The 25,920-nt window shown below is 40.8% G+C and overlaps 1 protein-coding gene across 3 annotated transcripts in view; it reads right to left on the minus strand.

The window, feature by feature from the left end:
• CRIM1 (cysteine rich transmembrane BMP regulator 1) overlaps window positions 1-25,920 on the minus strand; it is a 197,224-nt gene that overhangs the window by 162,188 nt on the left and 9,116 nt on the right. Inside the window, exon 2 of one of the 3 annotated variants that reach the window (XM_032682577.1) lies at window positions 8,145-8,229. Coding sequence is in view for 2 of the 3 variants with exons in the window: in XM_032682574.1 (XP_032538465.1) it covers window positions 5,097-5,457 (361 nt within the window). In the remaining variant the exon portion in view is untranslated. Of the gene's footprint in view, window positions 1-5,096; window positions 5,820-8,144; window positions 8,230-25,920 lie in introns of those variants that run through there. The other 2 variants (XM_032682574.1, XM_032682575.1) reach the window with 2 other exon arrangements.

A 25,920-nucleotide genomic window follows, 5' to 3' on the forward strand; every position in this document is an offset into this window, starting at 1 on the left:
CCAGCCTATCCATGGTGAGATTTCTAGCTTTGAACTAACTGTGCTGATCCACAACAGCCAAAGCCCAACAGTTATTGCATCAACATCCCTCCTCATATCTATTAGACTCTTCTATTTAATTTTTGTTGAAATACTAGAATAAAGTGATTTCTAAAATCAAAATATGATGCCTAAAACAGAGAGGAAGCCATTTCCAAGTCAAATAAGCACCTGATCCAATTCAAATTCCATGCCACACTCAAAATTATGTGTTCTTACTGATGTTGAGATTTCCACATTGACAGAATACAGAGTAGAAATATCTTATAAACTATCCAGTCTGTGTGTAGAGAAGACAGCATGCTCCTAGTAAGTGTTTTCTGGTGGGGGGGAGTAAGGGAAGGGGACTATGAAATTTGATCAAGACTAGCATATCAGAAGCTGAACTCACCAGAGAACTACTTCTCATTCCAGTTTCACAAGCTAAATAATTTTTCTGATGATTTTCTTTTTTGAAAACATGAATAATTTTTCCATTTGTTTCCCTGATAGTCTGGATTGCTGACAGTCTTTGAACAAAGTATTTTGACTGCCTTCATGCCAACAACCATTTGGTGCACCACTTAATACTGATGAAGTCCCCCAACTACATCATCAGTTCTAACACTTGATTTACTGGAGAAAGTTCTCTGTGCACGCATGGACATCAGAACCACTTGGATATTTCCCCAGCCACTCACTACATAACAAAGTGAGAAAAAAACCCCGGCCTAACAAAAAGATAAGAAACCTGGGCAATGCTATTCCAGTCCAAACAGATATAAACAACTGGGTTACCGACACGTGACTTCTCAATTACTTGAATTTCAGTAACTTGTACTGAAAGTAAAATGCTGCCTAATGTTTAAAGGTGTGGACTGCATCAAAGGCAAGAAGGCAATCATGTTGTATAGAAGACTGTCTGGAGATAAAGCATCAAGTTGAGGGCTTTGGGTCCATTGATCCATTAGACAGAGAGCACAGTACTGAAAACAACTGAAAACAAAATTCTCCCAAGGTACTAGTTACAGAAGTTACAAGTATCAGCACTAACTGTGATAAAAATACTATCAAGTCTGTAACCAAGTTGTTCTTACTTCAGAAAAGCAGGAAAGAACTCCATTAGCATACATGTAAACCAATGCCTGAACAAAACAAAACAAAAACAAGCTTAGGTTTCCTCTTCCAAATTTTGAAAAAAGCTGAGTTTTCAAAATTTCCTGTCTTCTCACAAGCTCCAGTTTCACTGTGCTTTGGTTACATACAATATATTGTGCTCTTACATATTTCTAAGAGAAGAAAACTACTCCATAGCAGGGTTAAAGGTGAGGAAATGGACAATGGACACATCCAAGCTCTCCCAGCTTGCCGCAACAAGGAGTGACAGACAGACTGTAATGCTCCAAGCTCCCAAAAAGATGCAGTTCAGTAAATGAGACTAGGATTAGCCACAGGAAGGCAAGCTTCTGCCATTGTACTAGGAGATTAACTCACATATTTTCCCAATACTTGCCTAAAATCTGCTACAGCAGCTTTCTCCTGGTCCCAAGGGAGCCCCAGCACAGAAGCTATGCACTAGGTAGAGAAGCCTCAAGTATTCAAGGCAAGCCTTAAACTACCTACAGTAAGCAAAAAGAATACAGCAATAGCTGTATCCTCCATTCCCCCAAATAAACAAACACACCCAAACCCCACTAAAAACAAAACAATAAACCAAAACCAAACAAAGTACTAGATATTATTGGTAAGTTACTGGCACAGAAATACCTTCTTTTAATATGCATCTAGAGGCTAATTTATATGCAAGTATATCATAAAAGAAACTTAAAAACACAGTGAGACTAGGAGTTTTGTTAACTAAGCATTTCAAATATATTGCAAAAACATGTTTCTACTACTCAGTTAAAAATAATTTCAGCTCATTTTCAGTGTTATATTATATGCTATTGTCATGTCTTTGAAGAGTTTAGCATAGCAATCTAGGCCCCTTCATCTAATAGCACCAGAGAAGCATGGTAAATGAAACAAGAAGAGTGTTATCACAAGAAATGCCTTCACAGAGTAACCAAAGTTCTTTAGCAGAACTTTTCCAAGCCTCTCTGATCCCCCACGAAGCCAGAGCCCTGCTCAGCTACACTGCAGCAGAAGTCAAGGCTAAGGTGTTTCTGGAGAACTTCAGTCTAATTCAGTAGTGGCTCTAGGACTACCTTCAAAGGCAGAGCAAGGGGCAGTTCCTGCTTTGCATTCAAAATTTCTCAATGCTCAGACTCTTTGTAAGGGGCTGTAGGCTCTCAACACACCTCATCGAACCAATCCAGCAGCATCCCTATAAAGCCAACAAATGCTGGAGCTGTGCAAACTCTCTCAAGAATGCCCTTCAGAAGTAGCCACCAGGGGAAGCTGACCTCAGAATTGTTTACTAAGGGTATAAGTGCATTCAGGAAGGGTATTTACGTACTTTGGGATGACACAAACTGAGCCTTAGAACTGCATAGAGATGTGAATAGTTAAGGTGGCGACATGAATGAGAACTTCCTTCAGGTTTTAGAAGGATAAAGAAAAAACAAAAAGCAAACTCAGAACCAGCAACGGCTTTCACTAATAAACAGTGCTTTAACAAAGAACAGTCCATTTGTAATTTCAGAAAGAGAAGCTACCAGTAACAGATGCCACAGAGACTCCTCCATCAGGTGTTATAAACTAACTCATGTCAATTGCATTAAATACTATAACTAAGCTATCAAACAAGTATTTCTACCTGTTGCTATTTCAGCTCTTAGAGTTTTCTGTAGCCTAGTATGCGTTGATACTCTGAAACAAGACACCAATGAAGCTTCAAAACTGATACAAAAAACATGCTTATAACTGTAGCCAGTAGGGGTCATTTCAGTGTAAAAAACTGCAATGAAAGAAAAGGCTAAAGACAGGAAGGAGAGCAAAACCACTGATTTCTATTCACGCAGTTCTGAAAGACGCTTCCATTTCCTCCTCCCCAAACTGGGGTAGGAAAGGGTTTGCTCTCCCAGTGGACAAGACAATTAAAAAAAGCAGCCTTTATTCCATTAACAGATAACAGCACGGCTCACAGATCAGGCATCACCACCCTAGCCTGTTGCACATGTGCCTGTAAACTGCACAACTGTTTAGGTCATCACAATCAAAAAACCAGAGCTATTCAACCTCATTTTTGCGATCAGAGGCAGTACAGTAAGTCCCCTTTTATCCTTGCTGCCACCGCGTGCACAACAAGCACCACAAAGAACAGCACGTTGCTTCTGTTCCTCAGAGTGAGGCAGTTTCATACCAGTAATAGGTATTCCAGGACTATTTATTAGGCTGACAGTTCAGCTCAGTTGCTTTTCATTTATAAGAATGAAAATTAAATAGATAAGTTATCTCCTCGACTGTTCCTATAGGGACAGCTGGATCTAGTTCCTAACCACAACACTAACTGAAATGCAATCTTGCCAACAAATGCTTCATGCTATTTTCTACAGTAAATGGGACGTGTTATGAGTTGAACTACAGCAACGTACAGATTGCATCACTTCAAAGGAATGAAATACTCTTAAACTGCCAGAGTTGTCCGTACTGTGATACAGTAAGGGAGTTAGAACATTAAGGCATTTAATGACTGCAGACTTTTAGTTCCTTTAACCATGGGGAATGGGGGAAGCTGTTTTAGCCAAGCTTTTACTTGAAAACACACGACAAAAGAAACTCCTCCAAAACCAGATAGGTTTTAAAGTACCTTTGGTTGTACTTTTCTGTTTATGAAAACTTTTCCAATACATGTTAAAAATAAGAGAGACCACAACAATGTACATATTCACCAACATGGTCTCAACCAAGGTCTTCAAAAGACTTTAGGGCCATTTTTAATTGTTTAAGAACACAGCTTTTAATCCGGGAACTTGTCCTACCAAAGCATCAGCTGATGGCATTGGTTGTAGCACAGGTGAGACACATTGCACTGCTCTGCTGTGGCTTGCAATTCATTGGTTATGCAGGCAAATGGAGTTTTAAACTAATAATGAGAGCCAGGACAAAGGTCAGCTGCCCACTAAAAATTACCGAGTTTAGCTTTCTCAAAATAGTGCATCATTTTAAATGCAAGTTTTTTGGACAGATGCTGCCTCACCAGCTCTCTGGACTTTCTACTGCCCTCTACCCGCCGAGAGGAGACTGCCTCCCTCTCCTTTTCCAGAACTGTCGAAGCTCCCGCTCCGAGTCACATATACATTTATACATATCCCAAACTACTGGTTATTTGTAATCTCTTTAGAGCGCCATGTTTTCTCTCAACTTGGGGGGAAAAGAGAACTTGAGGTACAAGAGAAAGAGACTAAAAATTTGCCTCTGGCCTTTGTTAAATTATAACATAAAAAATAAGTCTTAGGGACTCTGATAGATACAAAATTTGAAGTGGGGGTGAACTCCTTTTGCATTTCATACCAATTCATCACCTCGCCAAGTAGCCGGCAGGAAGATGAAGTGACTTTGAGAGGAGTTTTGCCGTGGGTATTTCTCCCACCCCCTCGATGCTCCAGCAGGGAAAAAGACACCCCTTATCAAATATCGAGCAGGACGGACGGGGAGATATTAAATGACAGGAACAGGAAGGAAAACTTTATAACAGATGATCAGCCTTTGTTGTTTCCTTACAGAGGAGGGAATCCGGAACAGGCATCATGTGTGCACGACTGACCTCCGCCGATCTCCATCTGCCAAACCCTTCCCGAGTCCTTTATCAAGGAATTTTAGTTGGGCATCAGTAGCTGGTATAAGCTATTAAGCAAGCCAGCAAGGCGCTATGGAAATAGAGAAATGATACAGTCTTTACGAAAATTGAGTGTAAAACTTGTAAATAGGGTTTTTTGGGTCTTTTTTTAGACAGGGAAGGTTAAAAAGACACGCTCGCAGATGGGACAGGCGGGCGGCGGGAAGGAAAGGAAGGCGCACCGGCGTCTAAGACCTCTCAGGCGCCGGTGCGCCCTCCTTCCCTTCCCGCCGCCTAGCGGGTACCCCCCACCCCAGGGAATGGAGAGATGGATGGATGATGTCCCGCCGTCTCTCACCTTCGCAGACGCCCACTTCGTACTCGGTGATGGAGTCTCCGTTGAGCGGCGGCCGGATGACACAGCGCAAGCCCCGGTCGCAAGCCCCGTGCAGCCCATAGACTCCCCCGCAGCTCTCGTTCCGTTGCCGAGCGCACATGAAACAACAGCCGCAGATCCCCAGCACGATGCTACCGGGGCAGCTCTTCGGTTCTTCGCATTTGGATTCGTCGCAGGGTAAGCAGACGAGCGCCCGCGTCCCTGAGTCGCCCAGCAGCTGGGCCAGCAGAGCCAGCAGGAACAGCCACCCCGCCGCCGCCAGGTGCCAGCCGACGTCTCCGCCCGTGCGTCTCCTCCCCGCCGAGACCGCTGCCAGGTACATCCCAGCCGCCGCAGCCCGGCCTGGGCCGGGGGGGACCCTCTCGGAAGCCCCCTCACCGGGCGGCGGACCCGAGCACGCCGCGGCTCCTTCCCGCCGCCCCCGCCTCCGGCCCCCCGAGGAAAGTTTCCTCTCTCGGCGAAGGCGGCCGCTTCGGCCAAACTTCTCCTCCGGACGGCGGCTCCGCCCGCTGCCCCCTCCGGGAAGCGGCGTCCCTCAGTCCGTTCGTCCCTCACCCACCGGCTCCCAGTCCCGCGGCGCCGTCCGGTAGAGCGGCTGCAAGCGAGCCCCGGCAGAGGAGGAGGCGGCGGCGGCTGCTGCTGCTGCTGTGTCCCGCTCACTGCCCGAGTCCCGACTCGCCTCCTGCCTGACTCTCGCCCCGCTCCGAGTGCGCCCTCTGCCCTTCCCCCATTGGGCGGTGACCGCCTTCGCACCGCCCCAGCTGCCGGGTTGCGCCTTCTCATTGGCTGCTGCCCATGCCGGCCCCGCCCCCTCCCTTTCCCGCCCCCCCCCCCCCCCAGCACCAGATCCCGGGGCTGGAAGAGGCGCAGCGGAGGCGAGGAGCAGCCTGGGCCCCACAGCGGTCGCCGCCACCGCCTCCCCCTGTCCCTCCCCTCCCCCTCCCGGGGCTCTAGGCGCGGAGCGGAGCGGAGTGAGGCGACGGCGCCAGACCGCGGGGACGGGCTGGCGGCGGCCCGGGGAACACCGGGGGCGTGGTGGGAGAGGGCCCCGCGAAGGGTGCAGCCACAGCAGGGCAACACCGGGGGGAATCGCGAAAGGGGCCCCGCCGTGCCCGGCGGCGGGAGCCTCCTCCTCTTCCTCCGCCTGCCTTTTCGAGGGGCGCGGGGATCTGGAACGGGGAGCGGCTCCGTGCCCGCTCAGCCCTGGCGCCACGGGAGGGCAGAGCCGCGCGCTCCCCGCCCCGCCCCGTCCCGTCCCCGCAGCCGGGCTGCGGGCGCGCCCAGGTGCCCCGCGGGTGCGGAGGAGCCGGGGCGGACCCGGTCCGCGGGGCTGGGAGGGGCTGTTCTGCCACCCCGAACGCTGTCCCGGGCCGCCCCTCCGCCCGCTCGTAAACAAGCGGCGGTGCCGTGGCTAGCCCGCCGACCGCAGCACCGAAAGCCGCCCCCAGTCCGCCAGGCGCTCTTCGCCGGCACACGGGCGAGAGGCACCCGCGGCTGCCGGCCGGTCCCCTGCCGACAGGCTCCTGTCGCTGACCCTGTGCCGCCCGGAGCGCTGGGGCTGCGCGGGCCGAGGGCGGCCCGGGGCCGGGGCGGGCGGTGCGGTGGCGGGGCGCTGCCGCGGTGGGCCCGGCGGCGGCGGCGGCCCCGGAGGACCGGCAGGCGGCAGCGCTCGGCGCTCCGGAGGAGCGCGGCGGGCAGGAGGTGCCTGCCCCGAGCCGGGGCGAAGGGGCGGCCGGAGGGAAACCAGCAGGAACGGTGTTACCGAAGGACGAGCCGCTGCCGTGTCTGCGCTCGGTAACCGCGGGCAGCAGCGAGCGGGCGGAGGGAAACGGGAGGTAGTTGGCTGCACAGGGCAGCCCCTCGGTATAATCTCAGAGCAGGACCTGCCGCCTCCGTGTCCTGCCCTGCCCAAGGTGCGTAGGCAGCCCTGGGAACAGCGCATCCCGCGGTCAGGAATGCGCGGAGCTGCGGCCGTTCAGAGGGTGAAGCCATTCGCTTCGCAGGTGGGTTTTGTCTGCTGCAGGGTGCTGAGCATGGAAAGGCTTGGATTGCAAGTACCCGAGCCAACGATTTGGGAAAGAGGTTCTGGCAACTTAATACAGGTTATTGTGGAGGGGGCCGAAAGTATGGCTTCTACAGTTTCTCCAGTCCCACGCGCTCGTCCCACTTTGGCAGAAAGAACCAGTTCTCATGTCAACCAAGGAGCTGCTATTGAAGGGCAAAGCTCCCCATTGACAAGGCAAAGGACAAGGTGCCACCAGGATGAGAAGAAACTGTAGTGTAAAGCTTTGTCAGGACTAGCATACCTTTTCGGTGTGTTTTAAAAGCGCTGTAAGTCACTGTCGTTCACTCCAGCCCAAATACCTACTGGTAACAAAGGTTCCCTATTACTAGCACAGTCTCATTGCTAATGGAAATAATGCAGCCATGTAACACGATGTTGAAAAATAAAGCACTTCCATATTTGTCTAAAAGAAAGCGTTTGCCATATTACTCTATTTTCAAAAATAATGTTTTTATCGTAGTGGAACATCAGGCTGTATAGAACTGTTTAGAACTTAAACTAAATTGTAGATTATTTTTCAAGAGCTACAATGTTTTAATTTGCCCCAATAGTTTGCAAGACATTGGTCTGTTTTTCAGTGAAACTCCATTGTTGTGATAAAACACCATCGATACAGCATACATTACATGGATTAGGGCCATATGGCTGACATACCTCAACAATGAATGGACAAACAGCGATCTACTGGGCAACAGTATTTGAACTAATACTCTGATATATTTTTAACAGATTCGGAAAGCAAATGACAAGCTGATCTCTCTAAAGGTTCTGCGTTTTGGTATAAACAAACCCAATGTATAATTTGAAAACAACTAAAAACATTGTGTGTTGCTTAATTCTGGAAAGCAGTAGGTCAGCAAAGAACCCTTAAGGTCATATTAGACAAGCGTTCAAACTCTGAATGTTATAGCAAATGGACAATACTTCCAGATCAAGCAACGCACCAAGCAAGACGTTTTGTGTTGTTTCTTCAAAAATGCAGGTTCTTCCTTCCCTCGTCAGCCCTCTCGTGTCAGTTTGCCGAAGCACCTGCAGGGGTCAGAGTACTTTTAATTCACCAGAAGTTTCCACCAAAAAACCCACCGTGATTTGGATGAGAGCAGTTTGTAAAAACATACTGTTTCCTATGAGCGGGAAATACTGCCTTTTGGTCATGTTTTTTACTGACGAGGCACATGAAGGGGGTTTGCCTTCTATGTATAGCATCGCTGAGATTGCTTTTTGAATGAGGCATACAGTTCCTGTGACTGTATTTTTAAAACACTGTTCACAAACCCGAGATGGAGCAGAAGGGAATTGCAATAGTGATTTTAGTGCTAGAGAGGATGCTGTATGATACAATACGTGATCAGGGGCTTGAATTTAATAAGCTTAGTTTATCAAAAGATGAAAAGTGAACTGATTACAGTGTACTAATCCCCTCATGTGGAAAAATGAATTGGTCTATGAAAAATATGTAGGTATTTTTCCAGGACTTGTGAACATAGCCAGCATGGAAATCCCAGACATGTTGGATTGCGTGCTCAGGCAGTTCAATATTTCCCAGACATGCCAGACCTACCAGTCATGTACTGTACTGATGTGCAGTATATTCAATGCACAAAGAATTCACTGGACCTACTGTGCCTGTTTGCTTGTGTGGGAATGAACAAAGAAGTGCTAGAAGCAGTACAAAAACAGATGAAGAGGAAAGCTGCAGACAGCTTAGATAAGAATGTTGTAGGGCCCTGAGAAAAAGAGAGCAAACTTTTGAGTTCGCTGCCAAGGCAGAGAGGCTTCAGCTATGAACAGGATTAGTACTCTTCTTCATACACTGTTTACCAAATGATAGCTGTATGTAAGGGAGCAAAATATAGAAATAATTATGGAACAAGGACCAAAAATTAGGGTTCTTGACTCCTTATGGCTTGCCCTTTAGGTACAAGTAATAAAGTGGTTATGCTTGTGCTTGCGTTTCCTTTTTCTGGCCCCAGGAATCTAAATACTTCATTGCACAGTGTCACAGATTTAACAGGAAAGGTAGAGAATTCTCCTGCCCCAAACCTGAGAAGAGTCCATAGGGATGATGAGGTACTCCTTGGAAATCAGCAAATCTGATATCTGGTGACTCTACAGGGAAAGTGAATATTCCTGCTTTCCCCAGCAAGGAGTGAAGGATCCTTCCTGGGAAATTCACTTACCCCTGCTCCTACCTTCTTCTTGATTTATTAAGGGTTCTACTGATCCAAATGGCTTAGGAGTAAGTGGATTCAGTTACCGGAGTGCAATTCAGCTCCTTAGTAAATAATGCTGAATACAACTGTGGGAGGAAGAAAAGCATTCTGATAAACAGGCTGTAACAGCTGAAATTTCCTGGGCTTGTTTTCCTGTGATGTTAGTGTTGTATCAAAGCCACATCTAGGCTGGATGAAGTTCCAGCAGTAATTGAGTGAAGCTTTCTTGGTCAACATGGAATGCGGAGCTTTTGCAAAACCACAGTGCTACGAGAAAACTGCTACCCCTTTCACTGATTCCTCACTCCTGTACTCACTCCCCTTCCTACTGGTAAATCTCCCCATGTGAGAAATAGGTGTTCGGCATAAATCACCTGTAAGTTTGATATTCACAATAATGACAATTTATTATATAGGTGAAGATAACATTTATATTACCAAAAATGAAAACATCTCCCCCCTTCTCCTAACACTAAATAAAACATCAAAATGTCCCCTTTTAGTTCAAAAGACTCTTTCCACTGTGCTGATATACAGTGGTAACTCCCTATATATATTGGTGTTTTTAATACCGAAGTTGTACTTTTTTTCTACAGAAATGTTTTGTTTCTATTTTGTGCATCACTGTGTCCTTGTTGCCCATTATATTTCTTTTTTATTCTTTAGTCTGTTAAGATCATTTATGTCTCCTTTATAGCAGTCTCTTGACACAAACTCTTTCGTAAACAGGTTATACACATGAGCAATCTTACTACCAGAAAAAAAAGGATCAAGATGAAACCTGCCACTAATACAAGCAGTGCTGAATCAGTCTAAATCACATGAGAATAATTTCTCTTATCTTCAGAGAGATATCATGGGCTTATTACATTTGTAGCTGCAAGATATTTCAAAACCCTTAAATGGAAAATAGTATTAAATTGGGAAGGTGAATATAAGAATTCATTTTAGTAGAAATAATATTTGTATGAGTTGTTTTGAACCATTTCATAAGAAATAAATATCCCATCAGGAAGTCTCAGAGGTTTTTTTCAGTCCTGTAAGCTTTTCCTCTTGGTTGAATCCCTAGCTCTGTAGTTCAAATCTTAAGTCTGGAATAACTAACAGGTAGAATTGTTTGTAGCTTTTTCCTCTGGTTGCTCATATGGAACATAGAAGTAAAAGGATCTGTGTTTTTAATGGCCTCAGATCAACTGCATAAGCAATTTTAAAATATAATTGCATGACTAATTTACTTGTGAATGTTTTTTCTCGAATTTATAAGCTATACATTAACAAAATTATAAATGAATAGGAATGACCATTTACAGGTGTAGTACTTCACATTTAGCGTAAATCACTGAAACTGTGCATTCAACCTAAGGATTTTTTCAGATCTGAACATATTAAAATATATAACTTCAAAATTGCAAGGCCGAGGAACTGGGGAGTCAATATGTATTTGAGGCTATCTACCAGGAGCATATTGGGAGTGGTTTGGTGACAATGGTGACAGTGGAGGGTGGGGACCCAGCAGGTGTGGAGCCAGCCAGCATGTCAGTCCTGCCAACACAACACGGCTCTTCTGCTCATGGATGTGAGCTGGCTCGTGCTGAGCCTTTCAGGAGTCTCTGGTCTTGCAGTACAGTTAATCCATAACCCAGACAAACCATCAGCGGTTGATTGAGAGGCAGCTCTAGCTGATCCTGCTTTATGACAAGAGGGCTATATAAACCCCTGTGAGTTTTCTGACAATGTTTCTATAACATTTTCAAGCACTGTTGCATATTCTGGCTGTATTCTGCCTGCTGGAACTCACAGATGCCAGGGGTTATTAGGAAAATCTCAACCTGGCCCTTTACTTATTTAGCAAATGAAAACTATTTTTGATGTCTTTATTAAAGCTGAATAGAAGCTTTCATTTCAAGAAATCACAGCAAATTCCCCATGTTTTTCCTAGCTCTTTCTAGATTTTAATGCTGAAAAATGTCACTGGCAATAAAAGCCACCTATTCCTACTGACTTGCTTCCAATTCATGTCTATAATCACCTTCTCAATTTCTGCAGATGATGCTGTGGGTTATCAAAAACGTTTAGGACAATATGAAAGGCCATTCTGGTTACAACAACTTCACATATACCAAATTAATAAGTTTGCCTTTTGGTATCTACCAAGTATGTTGAGGAAATCAGATTTTGCTAGTTCATCCAGCAGTCCTAGGAAGATGATGTTGCTTGTGAGAGAAAAGCAGACATGTTCCCAGACTAAACCAGTATTTCTATAACTTGTTTGAGCTTCTTTATGTCTCTTGATGAATAGTTAGTGGACAGTCTAACTTGCGCAGCTTTTTAACAGCTTGTTTAGTAGCATACACAGCTTAGATACCATTTGCTAAGTCCATATGTCTACAGTTATTGGGGTATGGTTGCAGTGAGAGAACAAGGTAGTACAGATTAGCATTCAGAACAACTGTTTAGTCTGTGTTACCTTTTATAACATCTTAGGGCAAACCCCCACAGATTACTATATTTTTTCAAGGATATGTAGGCCTTACCTATTCATTACTATTTTTTTCCTGTTAATATTTTCTTATTAATTTCATTATATTAATTGGCCTCCCATGGTTTATTTCTGTATATTAACAATAACTACTTGCTAACTTCTGGTGGGTTTTTTTCTGTACATAATGAGAAATATGGTGACTTGTACTGTAAATTGCAGTGACTTGTACTGAGAGATGTTGCAAGTCTGGATTTTGTTGTAGGCTTCAACAAATGTTAATGCACTCATCCTACATCAGAAGGTACTCAACATCACACAAGTTCATGTAACTTTTTTTTCAGTCTGCAGGAAGAAATGTTAAGCAGATTTCCTGGTTCAGCCTGTCTGAAAGAAGCAGATTAATGTAGCTGTATACCCAGTGTTTTGAACAGCGTTTAGCTTTTCAAGTGTGGAATCTTAAGTTTAGGGGCTTGGATGGGGGTTAAGGAAAGAAGCAGGAAGGTAAGATGACTTGCTTGTGACAAGGCCAGTGGTGCAGTTAGAAAGAGAACACAGCATCTCCTGCTTCTCGAAACATTTCTGCCTCACAAATTATTGTTTCACAAGAAAAATGATGGTGAGAGGAAACAAGCCCTGAAGAGCAGACAAGTTCTCAGCAATAAGAAAGAGGGGAAGGAGGATGATTTGATTAGTACAGACTAGTAGAGAATAGGCAGACAAGAAAAATTTTCTCAAACCAGAGGAAAGATGAGTTGCATGCAGTTATGGGGAATAGCATCCTACCATTAGTAGGAACTTGCAATATATTAGCAGTTTCCTAGACATTTCAAATTCTATCATTTCCTAACGAAAAAAGGACAACCCCAGAAGACATCATTGGTATTCTCCCAGTCCTTTCCTCTTAATATATAGGGGATTAATGTCAATAGCCTATTATGCCATTCCCCTTAAAGCAAAAGGGTTCTCCTCTCATGAAACCTTCAGGTCATCATTGCTTTTGAGCTGAAGCAGGTCCCCCATTCTGGGAAATGCCTTACTTATGGGACTGTGTTAAGGTAAAAATTCCCACATCCGTTCCTAGTTAGTTGGTCTAGCCCCCACAGCCTTTTATAACCTGCCCCCTGGTTAACTAGGCTCTAAAGTCAGTAGGTAGATTGAGTAGGTAGATTTTTGCATGCTTTAACTTATGATAGTTACGAAAGACTTTATAAGATCTAATATAATTAATGTATTCTCTTGAGTGCTTGACTGATTTTTTCTTTTTTTACTTTTTTATTATGATAAAAATCTTCAGAAAAGAAGATACAGAGAGTTTGGGTTACAAATTTGAAAAAATAAGTTAATCAACTCTCACAAGCTAATCTTTGAATTGTACCAGAAACAGCGCTATGGGGCTCCTATTACCTTATGACAGTGAAGCTGTTAGAATTTTCTTACTTAGTATTAAGGAGAAAGGTTTCCTGTTAACTAGCCAGTTAATTTGGTTCTACAGATGATTTTTCATTACTAGATTTACAAGCAGCACCACATCACACTTGTGACTATGGTACAGGTCGTATACATCTTTTTCACATCATCTCAGCTACAGTCCATCTTGGGAAAGTGTAGAACTGTCATCATCTTGACTTGCATTTTGGAAATGGTTTTCTCAGCCTTCAGCTTGATCTTGTGGTCACATTGAGATTAGAGTGCTGTTCCAGTCCTGTTGTCATGTAAAAGATTTTATGAGGATAAAACCACTGATACTGTCTCAGGAACATGAGCAGGTGATCAGGAAGGGGACAACAATTCACAGTTTCCCTGACTTACATGAAAGAGATTCAGAACAGTGTGATGTAAGAAAAGCCCAGATCCTCCCTACCCCTTCTGATTGATTTTTTATATCCAGAATCAAGCAAGGGCAAAAGCATCTCGAATCACCTTCCTTTCTTTGGTCATCCAATATAAACTTCATCAGATCAAGGTGCCAATACGTTACTTTTTAATAGCATTTTCTTATCTCTCAACTTACAGCTTTGGTGTTTTGTTTTTTTTTCCCGTTTCTTTGTTTTGTTTTTGGTTTGTTTTTTATCCTTTTAAAAAGAAAGCGAGGTCCTTGATTCAGCTTAAGTGATGCAATTGGAATCATATCATATGTTTTATAGAGAGCCTTTTGGAATGAATACAAACAAAATATACAAATGAACTCTTTTTTTTATTTTTTAAAATTCTGCTGGTATTCATTCTCAATATAACAATTGTGAGACACAATTAAACTTTAAAAATATAAAAAGATAAGGTATTTTAATAAATCATTTAATTTATTAATAACTAATTTTATTCAATAAATAATTTTAAGTCATTTTAATTTAAGCTGAAGCTAAAAAATTTGTAATTATGCAGTATTTCAAGTCCACATGGATATTTATATTAATATCTTATGTTAATGTCTTTGGTATTTTACATTTATTGTAAGAAAAGGATTTTTTTTCTATAAAATAGGCAAAGAAAAGTGAAAATTATCAAAAGGAATACTCCTTGGACATTTTTTGTTCTCTTTGTATCAACTGATTTTTCCAGATCACCATAAATAATTGAAATAGACAGTTTATATTCCATGCTTTGTCTTTTTACTATTTAAATGAATTTTTAGTAAGTGAGATTTAAAGCTTATGAGTGACAAAAAGAGTTTGGTTTAACCATAACTGTCTGATGAACATATTTTAATAGCAAAATCTTCATTTGGCTTGCTCCTAAAACCCACTGAAGCTAACTTTCCATTATAAGAACTTTACACACATAACTAAAGGACAGAACATCTATTGAATCTGGTAAAAATGCCCTAATTAACTCTATAAAGTTCTGGCTAATAATTATTTACACGAAATACATGTATCTTTATTAAACTATGATTATGATTATGATTTCTCCTTTTATCTGACCTTTGCTTTTTTGTTTTTATAGGCACAGAAGCAATCTGAAAGGCTGTGATGCTTAGTTTCATTCTAAATCTAACTGGTCTTAGAATTTTTGTATATATGTATTAATAATTTACGTGGACTGTAACCATGACAATATTGATAGCATATGTAGAATAAACTGCTTACCCAGGAATAGACTGGGTAGAATAGACTGTAGAATAGACTGCTTACCCAGGAAGAGTCAACATTTAGAATATTATCAGGATATTTGCAGTTCTCAAATGTGAACTAGAGGTTATTAATATTAATATTGTTATTAATACTGTTTCTTATATTATAAGCTATTAGAGGTTAGTTTTTTCAGTTGTTCTTTTCCTGTTGTACATTTGTCTATCAATAGTCTCATCCATTTAACGGTCGTGACATGTAAAAGGTTAAACTAGACAGTTGTCCTTTAAATTATATTCCTTTAAATGCCAAAGTGTGTCTCTCTATTTAAACCTGCTGGGGAAAATATTCATTGGGTAATAGTGCTTACTTGATCTCAGATTCTTCTTAGGCATTGTATTTAAGACCATTCAGAAGCAGACAGGACTGTTTTTTCACTTTCTGGGAGCTCACTACAAAGCACTTCATATCTAATATGGAAATATTTGATTAAATTGCAACCATCTGAAATTACTGTTTGGAGTTTAAATCAGAGCAATCACATATCCTGTCTTTTTCAAAACTTCCTATTCATTCTAAAATACTATTTTATTTTTTATCTGTTCTCTCAGTCACTTTCCTGTGTTCTGTAGTTCAGAGCTTTCATTAATTTCAATCAATACAAAGGTGCACCAGAGCTATAAAATGAGCTTTTTCAAAAATTTGGGACAGTGTGAGTGACTGTTGTCGCTTGTTGTGGCATGTATTTTAGATGAGTCGGATGAAAGCTCAAGTGCTAACATGTGCTGGCAGTTTCTGTCAGGTATGACAGGTTATTGATGACTTTCCTAAAGGAAATCAGAAATTGTCAGCATGTTTGGTGAAGGGGGTCAGATAAAGGGTTCTTTGGTACTATTAGGACTCCATTTAGATGTATTTTTCTGCTTCTTTCGCAGCTACAGTGTGCAGAACACTTCCTTTCCTTTTATTAGCTAGAACAACAACAAAGTCTCCAATGTCTTTAAAAGTCACATTGAAGTGGCCAGTGTTAACATTAGTCAAAATGCTGTTTCTAAATCTACATATATTTGTAGGTTTTCCCTCAGGATATATCAGGGTTAAAACTCTATTGTTAAAATATCCCAAATACAAAGACCGAAAAATCAGCAAATACAAATAAAAATAACCTTAGTCTAATACAAGAAAAGGAAGTGATTTCTATGGGCCACTGGCAAATGCTGAACTTCAAGAAAGGCTGCTTTCTGTCACAATGCCATGTTCGTTTAAACTCTGTATTGGTTTAAATACACTTAGAGGCAGTGCTGGTGAAGGAAGGGAGTGGTGGTGGTGGAAGAGGAGGACTGGACATTGTTGCATCATATGGGCAAGATGTGACAGGGAAGTTGGTACGTGGAAATTTTGTTCTGTTTGGGTAGTACAGCTACCTTCACATTTCAGGGTACCACTGTTGCCTAGTTTCTTCTGTCAGGTACTGGGACCTTTGGGAGACAACACCCGCAAATCCTTCTGTAATCACCTGGAACTCCAGTTTGGCCTTAGGGAAGCATTAATAAATACAGACAAAATCTCTCTAAGATGCAGGGAAGTATGCTGTGTAAAGCAAGGGAACCTGGACATTTAGGGGAGCTATCTGTAAGCTGCCTTTGTAGCTGTAAGACACTTCTCACTTCTGTGAATAGTCACCCTTGGTCTTTAGCGTCTTAGCTTTAATTGCTTGGCCTTGCCTTGCCCAGCCTGGCCTGGCCTGGCCCGGCCCCATCTCTTTCTTCTTTTTCTCTCTTCTTTTTATTTTTTTCATAAATGTGGAAGAAGGCTTTTGATAGGAAAGTGTGAAGAGGTGTGAAGAGGTTTCTGATAGGCAGATTTAGAAGAACAGATTTTCTACAGATTTTATAGTATTGTAGCTATCTCTATCACACAGTCCTATGAAATTGAAACTGAATTTATATTGGACCTCGGGGGAAAAAACTCTGAAAAATATTTCTGTATTTTTGGTATTTAAAAAAGCTTGTTTCTTGTTTGAATTAACTCTGTTATGGTATATGTAAGTTCACTCAAAGATTTTTGGAATTATTTGAAGCACAGTCTAACAGTGTAACCTTAGTAAAGAAATTGAGGCAGTAGGCAAAGGATGTAGTGGTAAATGAAGAACGCTAGCTCAGAAGACAGACTGAAGCTAAGTTCTGGTATACAGCATCCACTGGCACCAAATACATAACACAGAAAAAGGTAGAGAGTAAATGTTGCCAGTTGGCAAAAGTGTAGTTAATAGACTAAATTATAATTTTGCATTAATTTACCCATATCACATCAGTCAAAATCAGGATATTCTGTCTGGGAAAATTTGACATTTTATGACATGCATTAATTAAAATAATTTTTTCAAATACCACTTTTTGTATGAAGCACATTTTGTAACAGATAATATAATTAAATTATCCAAATTCATGGAAATAGAAGCATATGTGCTCAACAGATGACATTTTTAGTTCAAGTCTCTTCATCTTATACAAAAGCAAACTGTAGGAAATGTAGTAATAAAATTCTTTTAAGGCACAGGAGATATGGCAGCAATGATAATACTGTGCCTCAGTGACCATTCACCTCCATCAGCAAATGTCAGCTGGAAATCTAATGGATAATGAGAAAATTTTCATACCCCAGCAACACAGATGAGAAAGCTGAACATCTTTACATGTACCCAAATGTGCTCTACATGATCACATGGACTCTTGACAAGCCAACCAACTGTTACGAAATTCAGTCAGAAAACAGAAAATGAATTATTCAACACAATCTGAAAGAGTTTGTCTCTGAAGGGTGACACTCATTTCTGCTGCATTACACAAAAAAACCTTGCTTGGGGGGCAAAGACTCTGAGGGGAGTTTGTGGTGGTTTTTTTTTCTGTTTATTTTTGGTTTTCAGTTTGTGGTGTTTTTTTGTTTAGCTGTCAAACCAATTACACAGACAATAAGGCCATTTGAATATTTTTATTTCTTGTCACCAAGATTAAAACCCAGAAAATTGAATTGAACTCAGTTCCTCCAGACTGGGGAAATCTTGTTTTTGATTCTCTAAAGCTGAAATATCTTGGTAGCATTTAGTCATTACTTTGCCATTTCTAAAATATTTCAGTTTTTAGGTACACATTGATTCAAGTGAGGGTGATGGAAAATTAGATTCCTAGTGGTATTACTGACAAGGCTTCTCCTCATATCAGACAGGCCAGGAAGGACTAGAGGACTGGGCAGTCATGAACCATATGAAGTTCAACAAGGGAAAGTGCCATCTGCACTTGGGGTGGGGCAACCCTGAATGTACGTACAGACTGGGGAATGAGATGCCGAAAAACAGTGCCATGGAAAGGGACCTGGGGTCCTGGTCGACGGCAAGTTGAGTATGAATCAGCAGTGCCCTGGCAGCCAGGAGGGCCAATCATGTCCGGGGGGGCATCAGGCAAAGCATCACCAGCTGGTTGAGGAAGGGGATTGTCCCGCTCTTCTCTGCCTTGGGGCAGCCTCACCTTGAATATTGTGTGCAGTTTTGGGCACGACAATATAAGAAATATGTTAAATTGTTAGAGAATGTCCAAAGGAGGGCAACAAAGACAGTGAAGGGCTCTGAGGGGAAGCCATATGAGGAGCGGCTGAGGTCACTCGGTCTGTTCAGCCTGCAGAAGGGGAGACTGAGGTGACACCTCATTGCAGTCTAAAACTTCCTTGTGAGGGGAAGAGGAGGGTCAGGCACTGATTTCTTCTCTGTGGTTACCAGTGACAGGACCTGAGGGAATGGCCTGAAGTTGTGTCAGGGGAGGTTTATGTTGGATATTAGAAAAAGGTTCTTCACCCAGAGGATGGTTGGTCACTGGAACAGGCTCCCCAGGGAAGTGGTCACAGCACCAAGCCTGACAGAGTTCAAAAAGCATTTGGATGATACTCTCAGGCACATAGTGTGACTCTTTGGGATAGTCCTGTGCAGGACCAGGAGCTGGACTCAGTGATCCTTGTTAAGTCCCATCCAACTTGGCATATTCTGTGGTTCTGTGATTCTGTGACCTGAAGCCTTTTCTCGCAACTAATTGAGTCTCAAGCAAAATCAGCAATCAGTTGATGAGTTTCTCGCAGACTAGATATCTCAAATACTTGCACTTTAGGCAAAATACCTAATTGTCTTTTTTTTTTTTTTAATATAATTTTATACATGCCATTTAGCAAGCTGAGCTTGTCTGGAAAATTTAAAAAAAAATAAATAAAACAGCTTTATTTTTATTTCAAGAAATAAACAGAAGTAGCAGTAAGTTTTTATTCCTTTTTTTCATGGTTAGCATGGTTACTGCAGTAATCTAAAACAGTGTATAGAAAATATATTAATGCTTAATTTTAAGGATAATGAAGTTAAATAATTTATGTTGTGAACACAAAAAGATTTCAAAGACATTTTGCTGAAGAAGTCACCGTCCAAAAATACTTTGTGCAACTAATTGCCCTGTGTAGGAGAAAAACAGGTAAGAAACAAGGAGTCAAACTACCAATTTTAGTACGAGTGTCAAAAAGAAAATATCCAAGCTGGAAGCAATGTCAGTCAGTGCATGACAGTTTACAAACCTTTAATTTATAATTTGAGTTTCTGAAGGAAAAGATCTGTTAGGGTGGATACGTAGTAATTCAAAATCCGCTGAACTAGAATATACTAAGTGTTCTTTTAATCAGCAATAATATATCTAGATTTTAGAAAGAAAAGATCTCTTATCAATAATACATCTTTGCAGAAGAAATGGAATTGCAGGTGGGTGTTTTGGTCTGCTTTTTTACTGTAGAGTCACAGTTTCATTGACGATATAGCCTGCTCTTGGTCCTATTTAATTAACACCAAAATTAATATAGTCATTAATGGATATTGAATTTTAAGATTTCTTTCTTCTGAGAATTCACAGACTGTAGTTGTATCACAGGCATGGGAATGACCAATTGATTCATTATGAGATTGAAAAAAGTACACTAGCAGAGAACTGGTATCTAAAATTTTCCAAAGTGCCCTGGCTAATTAAGGCTCTTAAGTTCAGAAACCCTACTGAAGAACCTGCATCCCATCCAACTTAAACAAGGCACAGTTTAGATTTTCAAATGTGGATAGGTGATGAATGGACTTAGTGTAAAACCCAATAGGCTTGTATTGATTTGAAATCAGGATCTAGTCTCCTAAGATAGGCTCTATCAAGGTTTGTTTGAGTGCTACCAGGTACCCACAATTACCCAATTTAGGGGACTTGAAGGGACCGTACTATGGTCTGGCCTATGTATGTGCTTTCTTCTCATGGAGGCAAGAAGAGAGGAATATGGGAGAGAAGGACTAACTTACGCAGTTGCCCTGCTATTCATTCAGGATCCAGTCAGGGCACATTCCAGGACTGAAAACTATCCTATAACTTGTATTTAAATCTTTTTCTTTTTTCCTTTCAAAAAGTATTTGGTGAGCACATATATGTGCTGGTACAATGATCAGCAGCTTAATATAGGCTTGAGAAGTCAAACCACTATCCAGTAGCAAAAAAACGTAAGTCCAAGATGAATTCTATAGATGGGAACAGTGTTTCATTTTCAGCAACTTTCCTCCTATTTTGAATGCTCTTTCATAGGCCTGAGGATTTCCTTTGAGGAGAAGCAAAACCAGAGACTTAGACCTACCAGTAGAAGTTCCTAACTAACATTAGCTTTACCCTGAACACATTTAAACTGTATAAATCTCAATTACCTTCCAAATTTTGTTTCTGTGACAGTTGCAACAAGAGAGGGAGAACTTGATAGTACAATTTTTGGGAGTTGGAGATCCAAAATGCAATCAGAAGACACAGAAGTTTTATTGCTGCTCCTAGATCCTGATGAATCCTGTGAGACCCCCTTGGACTGAGCCCACTGATCATTCTGTGGGAACACAACTCTTCTTTCTCCCTTCAAGAACAATACCGTGGAAACTCTGCTAAGAGTTTGCCATGGAATTTCCATTTCCCCATGTAGGATTTTCCTGTACAGGATTAATCTGGACAGTTAATGGCTTCTTAGCTGAGCTTTAACTTAAGTTCCAAATGTGAATGCTCTCTTGGGTGGAATAGCAGTCTACTGGAGGATATGAAATATTTCCTCAATGGAGGCATTTACCAAAGCCTCTGTAGGACTTCCATGAATCCACGAAAGCCAAGTCTTCTGAAAATTTTCATGTTAATTTATATAGATGTTTTAAAAAAAGGAGTCAGCGTATCCCATACCTCATATACATTAATTTTCCATCCAGCAGAATAACTTTGGCCATCTTGCACATCAATGAAAACCACCTCTGTAAGAGAGTGTAACTGAACAAGATGTAGCTTAATGGAAACTTTTATTTCCAAAATATAATAAAGTTGCAGGAATAGTGAAGGAAGTGAACATTACTTGCACTCATGGTACACTCATTTATGCCTTTATGAATATGAATTTGTATATTCCTTTTATGCTGCTGTTTGTATAAATTAAGTCTACCATGGCATTTAAAACTGAATTAAAATATTTCTTTTGTTTCTGCTTGTGAGTATTTTACAAAATAATTATGTTTTAATGTTTCTTTTATAAATGTTTATGATGGATAATACTATGCATGGGCCTGGTCCAAATCCCACTTAACTCAGTGGGAAGATTCCTTTGATGTTGATGGGAGCTCGATCAGGCAATTGATATGACTTGCTATACTTATATGTATTAATATACAAAATTGTTAATGATCCATAAATTAACAAAGATATTACTTCCATCTGATTTTCCAGTGTAGATACATTACCTAAATCAAGTAGTTCCATAAGGAGTGGAATTAATGAAGCGTAATTTTGTGTCGTTTGTATCTGAGGGTGAATTTCTGTGTGGATTCCCTTATGCCTAACCATGATTTCACTCACACTGCAGCCTTTGCTACCAGGACAACAATGTCTGTATCACCCCAAGCTCTGAATCCAGTTATTTTTACAGGACTTGCGGGAGATGTATACAAATGAGTCTTCTAGCTCCCTGTTGAATTTGGGCAAAAGCAGCTAACAAATTTACTTACGGTGAGTAGATAAATGACACAAAGGCTTACACATGCTATAGTTGCAAGCTACATTCCTGGGGAAACTAGACTAAAAGAAAAGGAGTGCACACACTGGACTTTGTATCATCAGACTTTGATAATATGCTAAAGGAACAGTTAATAAGAAACCACAAATGTAGATTTAAAAGGAAAAAGTAATCTAAGTTTTAATAAGCAACACAGGAAGCTTGGTTATCCTCGTAAGCACAGTTCAGCATTACACAACCTCATGACTTCCCAGGGGAGGCATCTTGTTCCACTGAGACCCCAATGCCTCCTGGAGCTTCCCAGCATACAGTTGGTATTTGAAATATTTATGGTACTGCTACATGCCTCTGGGAGCAGTTGACTCCATCAAGAATTAAGACTTGCTTTGTAAGTCAGTGCAGAATGGGAACATACCTTGGCTTGGTTCCCTCTGTGCTCTGGTAATCAAAATAGGGAATGATTTTACTTAATTTCTGGGGAATGCACTCCTAAGAATGAGGAAAGAGTCCTTAAACAAGCCAGAGGAGAGAAACAAAGAATTCATAGTGTCAGACCTTGTGGTCTTTTTTCATTCTTCTCCTTTCTTTCCACCCTTCAAGACTGCATTTTCAAAAAGACTGTTGCAGAAGTAGTAGTGAGCATACTGGGTCAAACTTACCATTGGAATTGACCTTCCTTTACTTATTTGGGGAAGAATTTTATCCTTACAGTTTTTAAAATTAATTGCATGAATAAATAATAATTGAGAATATATTATAACATTCCATAAATGTAAAAGCCTTAATTCCAACATATGTTTCCATTATGGAGTAAATAATATTGAAATTGATGTATTTTAGGTGGAATTAGTACTAGTATTCAAAGTTAACATTGCATAGTTCTTTTCATTACAGTTGCTTATAGCTTTGCCAATGTCAACAAATTTTCTACATGTATCCTCTCTTCCAAGTAGATTTTATATTTTAACTTAAATTCAAAAGAAAAATAAAGAATGAAAGGAAAACAAGTATCTGTGTAAATGTTCAGGTTCAGTCCTCTTCTCAAAAATCAATGTTCTGTAAAGCTCTACCAATGCCATCAAGATTATTCTGAAAGACAGAAGGAACAGTCCTGAAATAAGACAGAGGAATATACCAATCTAAGGAACATCCAGGCAGAATTGTCCTAACTGTAAACCTTTGAGAACCTAATTTCTATATTGTCAGTAGAGTTTGTTGAAGACTTACTGATAAAAGTCTCAAAACTTCTCATTTTCACTTTCTGACTAAACTCTTTAAGTGGGTGTCATTAATTTTGTGCACATAAGATATTGTCTAACCTTTGTTTGGCTAATTTATAGGCCTAATTTATGCCATATTCTTCTCCACCATTTAGAGTTTCTGATAGATAGTGGATGAAGCAAAAGAGAGACAGAAAGAAAGAAATGTTCTCTTTTACTTAGCTTTACCAAAGTGAGACCTGAAAAAGCTTTACTTTGCCAGGAACTTTTGTGTACCGTAGAACAGGACTGTTAGCGTGCATATGTTCAAGTAGGTCAAATCAAAGTTATTTTAATCATGACATTTTATCATTTTGCTGCTTTAGCATTCTTTTAAGACCATTTTTATTTGAAATCAAGCATATCTGATTGCTTTACAGACTACTACTTCAGTTAACAGACCCTCATTTACCTATGACATACATTCTAAGGTTAATCCATTGTGTTCTCTAAAGGATGTTAGAACTCACGATGCTCTTGGGAACAATCTGTATCCTACTGGCTACTCAAAATGGTAATTTTTCAAAATTCTAAGTATGCCAATGTTTTTCTTCCATATCTTTTTCTAGTCATAAAATGAAAAATATAGAAGTCTATATCCTGAATAGGTGGTTTATTGTTCATCTAGTAGTGTATAATCTTATGAAATTGTTGCCATATTTTTCTAACTGTGTATCCATCCTGCTGCAGACTTCCTTTCAAAATATTTTTTTGTGGGGGGTTTCCACAAGATGAATGTTTGAAGAGTTTGAAATCAATACTGTATGGTCTGCCATGTAGGTGGTATCCAAAAACCTCTTCCAAATTTAGCTATATGTTTTGTAGCACCTGTTTCACAAGTTCTTGGCACCTGCTCTCATTATGGGAGTATTACATTTACTTCAGTAGGGATAACATCCAGTCCAGTATTTGTTGGTAGTCCCACACAACATCAACAGCTATACTACTAGAAGAAACAAACATCAGAATAGATGAGCATTACATGCTGGCCCACAGATCCTTCTTGTCTTAATCCTGTGGCCATTTCTATTAGACTTAGGAATTTACTACTCTAGGTAAAGTGAGAAGGATGCAAAAGCTATATTTCCCTCTGTGTTTCTGGTAAAAACAACAGGAGACAGAAAAAAGGTTTGCAAAGTATGGCTTTCACAGAGCATTATGCGATCCTTGGAAATTTTTTTTGTACCATACCATCCAGATGATTTGAGAAAAGGCCGGGGACAGCCAGCGAGTTTGTACAGTCTACCTTTGCAACTGTGGAGGTCAGCGCAGCTCAGGTCTGCATTGGGGAGTACTTCATTTGCTGTGGCTTCATCAGGCTATGAAAAGTCTGTCCTTAGCCACTGACAGAATACTGAGTAGCAGCATTTGAGGGTCAGCAATCAACAGCATTAATGGAGTATTGCAACACTTACAGGGGCCAGGACTGCACACATGAGCATTTGTGCTCGGCTATTGTGACCACTTACATGATCACAAGAGTTTATGTGGAAATTATCAGTTGGAAGTCTATCTTCTGCTTGCGAAATGCTCACAATGCAATGGTGGCTACAAATTAAGTCTTCCGATTTTTTATTACGGTATTTCACAACAAATGTATATTATGTCCTGGGGCAAACTCTGATTTATGAGATCTTAGAGATTTAAATTTTGAGATTCTTTTAGCTCACCAGAGCAGAATATAAATTTTTAGCATATTTGAGAAGCATGGACAGAAATTTAAACTTTGCTGATACATACTTGATCATCATTGAGCAGACTGTCAGTCTATATTATTTAAAAGCAAAACCTGTAAAAATTACCAGTGATCCTCCGTTTCATATTGTTTCAATTAAAAGTGAATATAAACAATGTAGCATTTTTGTTAAACATTTTAAAGCTCTTTACAAAGAGGCTAAGATAATAATAATAGATACTGAGGAAGATCAAGAAACTAAGAAAACAGTGACTTTCACAGTGTTACTGGGTAGGTAACACAAGCAGTACATGCTCCCACTATGGGGCACAAAGGGACAGAGACAGATAGCTGTGTTGGTCTTGTTTTACAGCCCAGTGCAATGCTAAAAACTGGACAATGTAACCTTCTCCCGTGGAGGAGTGAAGCAACATGTGCACTACCCCTTTCTTCCCCTCTCATCTCAGGATGAAAACCTGGAAAAAGTGCTCTGTATGTGTTTTTTAAAGGCATGGTCTAGTCCTTAGTGTATGGTCTGAAATGAAAATACCTTGCTGAAGCTAATATTAGCTTCTCAGTTAAAGTTAGTTTACTACTTTTACCACATCTTAGCCCCCCCCACCCCCGAATTCTTAACATTAAATATACAACCATTATTTACTATTAAGATTCCTGTATGCTTGAAATGGTAGTAATTTTTTAACACTTTTATGAATCTTTATTTGGCACAAATTAACTGTTTTCACTATATCCTAATTTGTTCTAGATTCTCATTGCCTTAGCAGTGATTTGGCTCTGATTCTGAAAAAAATGAGGAGAGCAAAGACAATTGTTTGCAAGTCAGAACTAGATAGAAGTTTTATCAGAGTAAGATGTTTGGGATTTGACCCTCTGAGTAGATTTTGTTTTTAAAGCAATTTCCCAGAAGCCATACAGAAAA

The sequence above is a fragment of the Chiroxiphia lanceolata genome, chromosome 3, assembly GCF_009829145.1.
Source record: "Chiroxiphia lanceolata isolate bChiLan1 chromosome 3, bChiLan1.pri, whole genome shotgun sequence".
NCBI lineage: Eukaryota > Metazoa > Chordata > Aves > Passeriformes > Pipridae > Chiroxiphia > Chiroxiphia lanceolata.